This window comes from Myotis daubentonii, chromosome 15 (genome assembly GCF_963259705.1).
Source record: "Myotis daubentonii chromosome 15, mMyoDau2.1, whole genome shotgun sequence".
NCBI classification, from domain to species: domain Eukaryota; kingdom Metazoa; phylum Chordata; class Mammalia; order Chiroptera; family Vespertilionidae; genus Myotis; species Myotis daubentonii.
Genome location: NC_081854.1, coordinates 41,710,080 through 41,722,127, shown reverse-complemented (window position 1 = coordinate 41,722,127; position 12,048 = coordinate 41,710,080). Strand labels below are relative to the sequence as shown.

Sequence of the window (12,048 nt, the reverse complement as noted above, 5' to 3'; positions counted from 1 at the left end):
CTGGGTGAGCAGGAGGGGAGGGGCTCCCAAGTCCACCCAGACGCAAAGCAAAACAAAAACAAAATAAAGTGGGTGTTTAATAGAAAAAAGTAAACGGGCAGAGAACCCACTGTGGCAAGATACGGCGTTTGGCTCTGCCCTCTCCCCAGCCTGGCCAAGTCCTGTGTCCGCCACACCCACCTGCCCACCCGGCACAGCTCCTGGGCGGTGCCAGGAGGGGCGGTGAGCTGTGAGCCTCGTCCGCCTCCAGGTGCCCCCAGGCCCCCACCACTCCCGGAGAGACCTTGTGAGGCACCGAGGGGGGGAGCCGAGCCTTCCCCCCACAGGACACCCCCCCAAAGGAAAAACACCCTCCCTGGGGCTCTCCCAAGGGGGGCGCCCCCCACCACCCAGCGACCTCAGGCCCAGTCCGACTGGGAGCGCCTCCAGCTCCCGCTGGGCAGGCCTCTGCCCTCAGAGGCTGGCGGCCTTGCAGCCGGAGCGGGGCTGTGGGGCGGAGAGCACAGCTAGGCGGCCACACACTGCGGCAGGGGCTCCGGGCCGTGGGGCTGAGGGCTGGGCACCTGACAGCCCTGCCAGTTTTGGACGGATGTTTCTTTACCTGCAGGGGAGGGAAAACCAAAACAAAAACCGTACGAGCGGTCACTCACCTTGTCCCCAGTCCGAGCCACACTGTTCCTGTTCCCACACCCAGAGCCCATCTCAGCTCCCAGAGGGACGCCCAGGAGGGTGCCAGCTCTGCACGCCTCCCCCCTCCCCCGCCCAGCCGAGCCCGGCCCGGCCCCACCCACCCACCCAGGGCTCCTTACAGCAGGAGCAGTACAGCAGCTCCATGACCCGAAAGCAGTTGTCCAGCAGGGCTTTGGGCCGCACCAGCTTCAGGCTCAGCCGCGGGTCACTCAGGAGGGACAGCACAGCATCCGCCGGGGGGCTGAGCTTCACGTCCTGGGAGGGAGGACACGGTGAGGCACGGCCGGCCGGGAGGAGCCGGCCACAGGCCCGGACGGCTGTGGGGGCCGTCGTAACTGGAGCCGAACACTGAAGTCAGACGAGCCTTCCTGTGACCAGGAGGCCTGTGAGCAATTCCTCTCCTTCCTGCCGGTGCCACATTTCCTGGGGAGGGGGCACCCCTCAACGTCCCACACCCAAGCACAACACACAGGCTTCTCTCTTCCCATCTCTGGAAAAATGACTTCCCTGCCCAGAGGCACCGAAGAGCCACTGAAGAAGCCCCTAGGGCCCTAGCCAGTTTGGCTCAGTGGATAGAGCATCAGCCTGTGGACGGAAGGGTCCCGGGTTCGATCCTGGTCAAGGGCAGGTACCTCGGTTGCAGGCTCCCAGCGCTGGTCGGGGGCAGCAAGAAGCAACCAATCAATGGGTCTCTCTCACATCAGTGCTTCTCTCTGTCTCTCCCTCTCCCCTCCACTCTCTCTGTAAACCAATGGGAAAAATATCCTCGGGTGAGGATTTAAAAAAAAAAGTCGCTGGGGCTCCCGGCCTTGGTCAGAACCTGGAGAGCTCCCACAGTGAAGCCGCAAAAGCAGCCTCAGGCCCCTAAGCCGTCGTCAGAAGCTCGCAGTGGCTGTTGGGTGTTCTGGCTGCGGAGCAGGTGGGGGTCCCTGGGGCAGGGGGTCCCAGGGAAGCAAGGCAACATGGGGGAGTGTGGGGGGTCCCACGTGCCTGCACGGGCACACACTCATCCAGCCACCTTACCCTCCAGGCTCTTGTGGGGACATACATACTCGGGCTCATGCTGAGCGGGCAGTTACTAGGAACTGCTCTATTGTTGTTGTTGTTGTTCATTGAGGTCCATTGTTTACATTAAGGTTCACGCTCTGTGTTGTACATTCTATGAGCTTTAACAAATAAATGCATGATGTCACACGCTCACTTTACGGTATCGTACAGAAGCGTTTCATCGCCCTGAACACGTCCTGTGCTCCGCCTCCCCCTCTCCCCCCAAAGGAACCTCGTTTCTTAGGTGCAGAAACAAAGCCACAGGGTTCAATGACTTACCCAAGACTGCAGAGCTCGACAGAGCCCGGAGCAGGGTCTGAGGCACACCTCCTGCCCCCCAGCCCAGTCCAGCCCAGCCCACCCGCTGGTCATCACTGGCTGCCTCCTCTTCTTTCCCATTTCTCCCACACCCATCAGGACATGCTGGAACTTTCCAGGTGTTCACATCCTCCCTCAACAGCCTTTGGCCACCATACCCACACACACACACATACACACATGCACATGCATGCAGACAGGCACACAAGCATGGACACACTCACACATGGATTCACACTCAGGCATACACACACATGCACACACAAGCACACACTTGCACATGCACGCCGAGCATGCAGACACACACATGTAGGCAGGCACACACAACATGCATGCAGGGCAGGCAGACACACATGCAGGCAGGCACGCCCACACGCACACATGCAGGCACACGCATGCATGCAGACACACACATGAATGCAGCCATACACATGCAGGCAGGTGCACACACATGCATGCAGGCACACACATGCAGGCAGGCACACAAGCAGGCAGGCGCACACACACACATGCACACACAAGCACACACACTTGCACATGCACACCCAGCATGCAGGCACACACGCATATGCAGGCAGGCAGGCAGACACACACACATCTACAGGCAGGCAGGCACACACATGCAGGCAGGCACACACACAAGCAGGCAGGCACATGCACACATGCATGCAGACATGCAGACACACACATATGCAGGCAGGCAGGCTCACACACATGCATGCAGGCAGGCACACGTACACTGCCCGCCCACCTCCTGGCCCAGCTCACCCCGAGGGCCTGCTGGACTTCCACCAGCAGAGAGTGGATGTCCTTCAGGTACTTCCAGGACGGGTGGCCTTCGAGCAGCACCCCCTGCACGGCCTCGGTGGCGCTGAGACTCACCGAGACCCACAGGTGGCGCAGCTCCTGCTGGCTCACGCGGGCCCTCTGCTGTGGGGACGGGAGAAATCACTGAGACCCCAGACACGGGCCTCTGCGCCCCTCCCACCCCGCTGACACTGCCTCCCACTGTGGACTGCAGACAACCCTGGGCCTGGGCCTGGGCCACGGGCGGGCCTGCTTGAGGGGCCAAGGAAGGCCCCGGGCAACAGGAGCTGCCACACCCCGATGGCTCCAGGAGAGGCCTCCCAGCCCGGCAGGGGGTCCTCACCAGCCTGGTGACGTTGGCCGCTCTGAGCACCCCCTCGTAAGGCATGCTGACCCTGTAGCCGATGGGGAAGTACTGTTTCTGGGGAGGTAAACAAAAACCATGCGATCAGTCAGGGATGCTCGGAGAGGTGCTCCCGAACTGCCCCCACCCCCACCCTCACCCCCAACACTTGGCTGTAGGGGGAGGGCCCCGGGAGCCGCCTGTGATGGCAGAGGTGCCTCTGGGAGAACGCACTGGCTCCGGTCAGGGTGGGACAAGGGAGGGATGAATGAGACAAAACACCCAGATGCTGTTAGGGCAGAAGTTTCAGCCAAGAAACAGTAGGAGGGACCCCCCCCCCACCCCGAGAGAAGCAGATTCCTCGGGGGAGGGGAAGACCAACGGGCACTCAGAAACCTGTGATGGCTGCCCAGCTGGGCGAGTACTGAACCAGTGATGGCGAACCTGTGACACGCATGTCAGAGGTGACACGCGAACTCATCTTTTTGGTTGATTTTTCTTGGTTAAATGGCATTTAAATATCTAAAATAAATATCAAAAATATAAGTCTTTGTTTTACTATGGTTGCAAATATCAAAAAATTTCTATATGTGACTCGGTACCAGAGTTAAGTTAGGGTTTTTCAAGATGCTGACGTGCCGAGCTCACAAGGTTCGCCATCACGGCACTAAACCCACGAGTGTGCGTGCAAAGGAGTGAACTGTGTGGTGTGTGAGTCAGATCTCAGCGAAACTGTTTTAAAAAGGAACATGCCACAGGGCTTCGCCACCCTGTGAAAAGAGCCTTCCTCCAACGTCTAGGTCCCCATCTCCCCACTAAGAATAGGAGGTGCCTGAGGTCCCCCGAGGCTTCCTGGAGGCCATTCCTGAATCACAGGGTGAGTGCCACATGGAGATGGGACCGAAGGACAGACCTAGTGGGAGTGGGGAGGCCGCCGGGACGGCCGGCAGGAGGGCGGGGGACAGTACGTGCAGGCCAGGGGACCAGGGAGGAGGTGGGGCAGGGGTGGAGAAAGGCAGAGAAAGGAGCCTGCAGGCTCAGGGCTGACACCGGTCCAAGGAGGGACCCTGAAGGTCCAGGCCCCTCCGTCCCATCAGCCAAGGGGCTTGGGCTGGGGGCCACGGCGGGGGCCACAGGGTTACCATGTACTGAAGGCGGTTCCTGTACTGCAGCTTGCCCCGCAGGATGCCAGTGAGGACGCACTCCTTGCTCTGCGTCAGGGGCCACACCTCCAGGTCCTGGTTCCCCAAGGCCATGCCGAGGAGGATGCCGAGATCTGTGGACCGTGCCCAACGGGAACACATGAGCAGCCTGCCCGCTGCCACCCTGCCCAGCCCTCCCTCTTCCCGGTCACCAGTCCCCGTGGGCGAGGCGAGGCGGGAGGAGTGGGGGCGAGGCCAGGCGGGCAGGAGCCATCCAGCCTGTCTGCTCCTGGCCGGAAGCCAGCCCCTGAGGCTAGTCTCGTCTCCTCCCCACAAGGCAGGCACCCCTCCCTGCCCGGCCACCTCAGCACCGCCTGCAGTGGGGGCATGTTTCCAAAGCCTGTTGCTGCCTTTTCCACCTGGGGGTTCAGGAGACGTCGGTTCCAGTTCCAACCCTAGACATGACTCTTGGTGACGGCGACCATTTTCCTCTTGCCTATCTGACCTTGGCGTCCATCTCGGGTAGATGCACCAGTGGGGCTGTAGGGGCCCACCTGGTTTGCTCATTCTGGATGCTAAGCGAACCTCACTCAGGTGGTTCCTCACACTCCCTGCCAACCAATGAGCTGCCGCCTTCTGGATGTTACCAGCCTTTACCACTGGGGGTCGCTGTGACTTCAAAAATAGCCTGTGTGGTTTCCTGTAACTGAGCTGACTTACCAAAAATCTCTAGGATTTGCAAAAAAAAAAAAATTATATATATATGAACAACAGCTACATCAATCAGAGCAGAAAGAACAAAATATAAATGGATAAGAGACATGTCCAAAAAAATCAACCTCACTCATAAAGATAAGGACATTCAGGCCCTAGCTGGTTTGGCTCAGTGGATAGAGCGGCGGCCTGCGGACTGGAGGGTCCCAGGTTAGATTCCAGTCAAGGGCACATGCCAGGGTTGTGGGCTCGATCCCCAATGGGGGGTGTGCAGGAGGCAGCCGATCAGTGATTCTCTTTCATCATGGATGTTTTGATCTTTCTCCCTTCCTTTCTGAAATCAATAAAAATGTATTTTTTTAAAAAAGGTAAGGACATCCACATTAAAATAATCACATTTCACCTATCAAAATGGAAAATGGTTTTGTTTAATTTTATTTTAATAGCAGTTGGTGCTGGCAAAAGTAGTAAGGCAGATACTCATCCTGGAGAGCAACTTGGCAACTTTTGTTATTAATGGAATTAATAATGTCCACACCCTTTGACACGTTAAATTCATTTCTAGGAAGAAACCCAAAAGAAAACAAAAAAGAGAGCTGTAAACCAAAAGATTTACAAAGACTTCCACGGCAGCATTATTTCATAATCGTGACCTAAATGTTTAATAACACTTAATGTAGCCAATAAAAGTCACATTGTGAAAGAATGCTTTCTGACGTGTTTATGTGGTAAGAAAAGTGCTCAGGATATGCTGGGGGGGGGGGGGGAGTTTTTTTTAAAGCATGACCCAATACTCTATCTGAGGCTATAATTCAAGTATGACTTGAATTCTGTTCATTACACGTCTGTCTGCATAGCAAGTGTGGTGGGAAGAACTGTCTTTATGCTCTACAGGATATAGTTTAGATTCTACCGTCAATGGCTATCGTTGTTATAGTCAGAAGCAATCTTTTCTTTTTTTTCTTGTTCTTTTTTTTCTCCAAAAATCAGCCAGGCGGGCTGAGTCCTCTCCGGGACCCACCCTGGTTATGAGGAGGCGTTACTGATGGACATTCCCCACTCACCTTCCTGGTCCTTAGGAAGACCGGTCCCTAAACTCTACTAGCCTGGGCCTGCTCCCGTCACCTCCCTGCGTCCTCACCCCGCTGCCAGGCCTCTGCTCCTGCTGGGTCCCTCACCAGGAGCGCCCTCAGGTCCACTCAAACCCTGTGCCCCACAAGGGCTACGGCCCCCCAGCCCACAGCCCTTCCTCTCGAGGAACCCTGACAACCACATTTTTCACAAGGTTGCACGTTTGCCACCAATCCTACGCTCCCTTTCTCTCTTTCTTTCTCTTCCCAAGTGCTCAAACCAGTATTTGGACAAAGGAACTAGATCAACACAAACAGAACCAGCTTGCTTCCGGTCTTGTCTCTAAGTCCTTGACCCTGACCTTCTCAGCTTGGCATCCCCGCAGGTCAAGGTCATTCCTGCCTCAGGTTTTGCTCACACTTTGTCGCTGCCCTGGGTATCCTCTCACACTGCAGACCATCACCCTGACTGCTGCCCTCCCCAGGGTCTCCCCTGCCTCCACCAGCCCCCACCAATCCTGGTCTCTAGCACCATCTGTCCATTCACTTATGATCGTCACCAGACAACTTAGCCCCTAGTATGTAAACACATGACTTGGTAACCACAACCCGGGCTTGTTTTGGGTTCCCCTCGAGCGGGGGGAGGGTAGCAGGCAGGGCCCCACCCGAGGGTCTGACTCGGCAGGTCAGGGTGGGGCCCGAGACCTGGCATTTCTAACAGCGCCCAGGTGACGCTGCCGGCCATCTGGGGACCACACGCTGAGAACCGCTGACCTAGAGCGACGGTTGCAAACTGGCGTCCCAAGGGCCACCTCTGGTTCACAGGGATTTCACCGAAAAACCTGAATTCCCATCTTTTCCTTAAAAGTCAGCATCTGTCCACACTGGGTCTTCTTCCCCAGGTGGCAGTCACCACTGGCTGCTCTCCCACCCCACGTCCTGCCCCAGCTGCCCCAGCTGTGTCCCGGTCCAGAGCCTCCAGCACCTGGCAACTGCAGGCTCATAGTCGGGACTGAGTCTCAGCACGCCGGCGCCTCCCAGCCTGGCACCCGGGGCTGCGCCAGAACCCTGTCCACAGGGGCTCTGCCCCCCAGACGGCCTCCCTCCAAGTCGGCTGTCCATTTCCAATTTTAAGCTTCTTTTCTGCTGCCTCCACCCCGGAAACAGGCCAGCAAACAGGTGCCCAGGCAGGGACAGCACGCCGAGAGCCCCACAGCCGGGCACACCTGGCCCTGGTGGAGAGACCCGCCTTGCCCGCCCCTCCAGAGGTACCAGGCCTGGGCCGGAGGGATGGAGAGGAGGCTGGAGAAAGGGCAGCGTGAGGAGGGCCCCTCCCCCTTGCCATTGTTCCTGGGGTGGGGGCTGCGCCTCTCCCCCAGGCAGGCAGCCCATTGGTGCATAAATACGGTGTGTCCACCACCATGTGCAGGGGGGTATACAGCACCCCAAAAATGTTCTATTTACCCAGAACCTCAGGTGCAAGCTTATCTGGAAACAGAATCTGCACATGTAATGAAGGCTGACCCTAAATGAAGTGGGGGAGGGGCGCACAGAGGAAAAGGGCATGTGAAGGCAGGGGCTGGGGTGACGCTGTCACCAGCCAAGGAACCCCAGGAGCCACCAGAGGGGGGAAGAGGCAGGGAGGGTCCTCCCCGGAGCCCTCAGGGGGAGAGTGGCCTGGCCACACCTTGATTTCAGGCTTCAGACTTCTGGCCTCTGGCCTCTGGCACGGAGACAGAACGAGTTTCTGCTGTTTTAAGCCCAGCCCCTCTGCAGGCCCCGGTCTGCGTCCCGCCACCTGCCTCCCCAGCCTGGTCCCCTATGCCACGCCCTCCCATCCTCGCTCCCGTCTCCGTCTCCGGAACTGGTCTCATCACTTCCTGTCCAGGAGTTTGCAACAGCAGCTCCTGCAAGTACCGCCAGGTTCCTCTTCCAAAAGCAGCGGACCTTATCACGGCCCCACCCCCAGGCCGGGCCATGAGCCTCCAGCAGCCCCTGCTCTCACGAACCAGCTCTCCAGCCCGCCTCTCGCCGCCCACCGAGCCTCTGCTCACGCGGGTCCCTCTACCCGGCCACCTGCGTGGACACTGCCCACCGTCCAGACATTTCAAGTGTCTTCTCACCCATGCGGCTCCGCCTGCTCCTCACGGCCTGGAAACATCCAGAACACGCGGTCTCTGTCCCCCCACTGTTCTAAGAGCTCTGACCCTTTGCAAGATCCTTCCACAAGGGCCGGATTGGACCCAACTCCTCTGCCAGCTCCTCGAAGGGTCAAGTCCCGGGGCCGACCCGTGCGGGCGCATGGGAGGCACCAGAAACACGTGCTGAGTTTGACTCACTCACATTGACTCTCAGAGTCTGCAGGGATCCTGGTCGGCCCCCCGCCAGCAGCTCGAGAGGTTTCTAGGCCCTTTCTTTCTGTCCTCATTTCAACTTATTTTTCTTCAACAAACTGCTCTTGCTCCGCCTTTTAATTCTGTTCTTCACGGAACAGAAACCAGCTGCCTTCTGAGGCACGGGCCGCACGTCTCCCACGTGTCTGGGGGACCAGACACTGTCACAAGCCCCCACTGCCTGCTGGCCACACCCAGGGCGGCTAGAAACCCTCTCTCTACACCTAGCACCGTGAGTCTGGGAAGGTACTGCTGCCACCGACCCCCCAGGCCTGCGCCCCGGCCACCACTGCGGACGCCCACCCAGCGCGTGACTCACACCCGCCAGGCGCCTGGGCTGGGTCAGCTGGAGATGGGGTGGAGGGCGGGCCGGGGACCCCGAGGGCACTGCACTAGGCTGGGAAGCATCTCAACTTCTCACCAGCAAGAATGGCCCAGTTGCCATGGTTACGGCAGAGCCTGGTTCTGGGCCAAGACCTCCCTGGGGCAGTCCTCACCCCCTAAACCGCCCCCCCCCAGACCCCCCAGTACTCACAGTGGAGCCAGGAGAATCCCCGGGGCATGGTGGTGCGCGGGGTGCCCCAGGCTGCACAGGCGGAGTCCCCGGTGGTGTGTCTGTCCCCAGAGGCCCGAGGGGGCCTACATGGCATCAGGTCAGCACAGGTGGCCCAAAGCGGAAGAAGGGCTGGTCGCAGGTGCTCCTGGGGCAGCGCCACCCTTATCTGCCTGGCAGTGCGGAGGGCAGCCGGGGAGTGGCGGCTGCCGGTTCCATGGCAGCGGAGACCGGCCCGAGAGAGCGGCCTCAGGGCTTCCCTCCGGAGCAGGCGGAGTGCCCGGCAGGCCCCTGGGAATCCAGGCTGGTTGTGCTTTCTCTGATTGCTCCGTCTGCAGCTGCTCAGTGTGAAATCTGGCTCTGGAAAGAGAAAGGAGGAGAGAAACCAATTATGTAAGAGCAGCGCTGCCACTCAGCCATCAGCCCCAGGCACCGAGCCTGCCTGCTGTGGGTGCTGCACCCCCTGCCCCGAGGGCCGGGAAAGGCCGGAGGCGCTCGGCCTGCTGGCCCTGCTGGCCCTGCTGGCCCCGGCGGCTGCCTCCTCCGCCACAAGCTCGCACACAGAAGTGACTCCGGGACGCCCCCGGGGCAGCACCGGCCCAGGCAGGAGCTAGGATGACATCGGCCGGCAGCCTGAACAAAAGCAGGACCGAGAAGGAAGGGCTGCCCGAGGTCCATCAAGGGAGCTTCCGGAAGAAGGTGAGGTTTGAAGGTAACATATTTGAATGACGCGGGCTGCAGGGAGGCTAAAATGGAAAGAATTCACCCCTCGACTCTCCTTCAGGTTTAGTCCCATTCTCCTAGTACCCCAAATTTGGGTCCCCTCTTAATAGATTGCTCACTTAAATTTTAATTTCAGACAAACAACACATATTTTTTAGTATAATTATGTCATGAATACTTTTTAGTATAAGTATGTCCCAAAGCCTGCATGGGACATCCTTATACTAAAAAAATAAATAAAAATAAAATAAAATAAATTCATTGTTTACCAACAATTCCAAATTAAGTTAGCAGTCCCATATTTTTATTTGCTAAATTTAGCAAACCTATGATAATAAATGGGATAGCTCTTCCTGAGTGCTCACTACATGCTAGGCCCAGGTTAAGGCCTTTGTATTCATTGAATCCTTACAATAATCTTATGGGGCCAAAAAACATATTATCATTTTATCAATGAAGAAGTCAGGGCCCAGAGAGGTTAAGACACTTGTCCCAGGTAACACAGCTTGTAAGAAGTGCAGCAAGAATTCAAGCCAGGCCTGCTGGTGGCCTCTCCCGCAAGGCGACGCCCACATGTGTCAGGAAGCCCTTCTCAGCTGGGCGCTGGGCTTGGCGCTCTCATGCCATCTCTCATCTCATCCCATCTCATCTCTCCCTCACTGGACTCTGCGAGGTGCCGGCCGCCATCCCCGTTTTGCAGATGAGGAAACGAAAGCTTTGAGAGGCCGAGTTGGCCGGCGACAGAGCCAGCTCTGAAATTCAGTCTCTGACTCGGTTCTCTCTGCTCCATGTCCTTGCCCGCTCTCTGTTTCCCCTCTGGTCAGGGGCGGGGGGAAAGGCCACAGTTGTTGGCAGGAGGGGAAAGTATGATTTGGGGTCTTCTCCATTGTGGCTCGGGGTTTCCCAGCAGGCAGGCAGGGACTCACACAATGAACACAGGCCTCCATTCACCCTCCGTGTGAAGTCACCCCCAGATCTCAACTGCTCCTCTGATCCCAGATATTGCAGTGTCACCATGCACACCCACCTAACTGAAACTTCTGTTGTTTAAATGTTTAAAGTGTATTGAGGTATAATTTACATATAGCAAAATTCACTGTTTTTAGTGTACAAATCTGGGTTTAGACCAGCGGTTCTCAACCTGTGGGTCGCGGCCCCTTTGGCGGTGGAACGATCCTTTCACAGGGGTCGCCTAAGACCATCCTGCATATCAGATATTTACATGACGATTCATAACAGTAGCAACATTACAGTTATGAAGTAGCAACGAAAATAATTTTATGGTTGGGTCTCAACATGAGGAACTGTATTTAAAGGGCCAGAAGGTTGAGAACCACTGGTTTAGACAAATTCATAGAGTTGTATAACCACTACAATAACCAGGATATAGGATATTTCCATCCGCCCAGAAAATTCCCTCTGGCCACTGTGTGGTCAGCCTCCTTCCCACCCCAGCCTCTGCCGGGCAGCTGCACCTTTCCCGGCTGCCGGGTGCCCACAGTCAGGCACCTCCCCCCGGGTGCCCGCAGTCAGGCGCCTCTCCCAGCTGCCTGGTACCTTTTGCATTAGGCTCCTCTCACCGGGCATGTGGGTTCAGCCAGGGAACTGCGTGTATTAGTGGTTTGCTCCTTTTCCTGGCTGAGTATGCCATTGTACGGCCAAATCGCTGTTTGTCTGTCCATCCACCAGTGGCAGGGCATCTAGTTTTCCTGAATTTTTGATAATTATGAATGAAACCCCCACAAGCCTCTGCACACAGGTTTGGGTGGGGCTCGGAGTTTCCATTTCTCTCGGGCGGATCTGTAACTTGAATGTGCTCCTCAGTCCTCAGAACATCAGAGCTCTGCATGCTGACTGCGGGGTGCTGACCGTGGGGTGCTGACCACGGGGTGCTGACTGCGGGGTGCTGACCACGGGGGTCCAGGCAATGGTCTCCCGTCCTGTCCTGCTCCACGGCTGGAGCACCCCTCAGCCAAGACCTCACCAACCACATGCACGTCAGGCTCTGTGCCCCCGTCCACACCCCACAACACTCCGGGCAGCCTCCTCACTCAGAAACCTCCCGGAAAGGCCCCCGTGCTGAGCCCCACCCGGGACCACAAATCCTGGACCACCAGGCCCTGATGGAGAAGCTCAGAAAGGGCGGAACGGGGTCGCGGTCACCTTCCCGCCGCGGCACATAGTCCTGGGCTCCATCTGTGGTTACACCCTCCCTCTGAGCCCCCTGAAATGAGGGGGAGGGGCGGGG

General features: G+C 57.6%; 1 protein-coding gene across 2 annotated transcripts in view; it reads right to left on the bottom strand.

The window, feature by feature from the left end:
* Window positions 1–59: 59 nt before the first annotated feature.
* IL34 (interleukin 34) overlaps window positions 60–12,048 on the bottom strand; it is a 56,591-nt gene continuing 44,602 nt past the window's right edge. Inside the window, exons 2-7 of one of the 2 annotated variants that reach the window (XM_059667501.1) lie at window positions 9,060–9,437; window positions 4,348–4,481; window positions 3,206–3,283; window positions 2,824–2,985; window positions 810–945; window positions 60–601 (exon numbers count right to left, since the gene is read on the bottom strand). In XM_059667501.1, coding sequence (XP_059523484.1) covers window positions 507–601; window positions 810–945; window positions 2,824–2,985; window positions 3,206–3,283; window positions 4,348–4,481; window positions 9,060–9,174 — 720 coding nt within the window. In that variant the 5' untranslated portion in view covers window positions 9,175–9,437 and the 3' untranslated portion in view covers window positions 60–506. Of the gene's footprint in view, window positions 602–809; window positions 946–2,823; window positions 2,986–3,205; window positions 3,284–4,347; window positions 4,482–9,059; window positions 9,438–12,048 lie in introns of those variants that run through there. The other variant, XM_059667500.1, reaches the window with a different exon arrangement.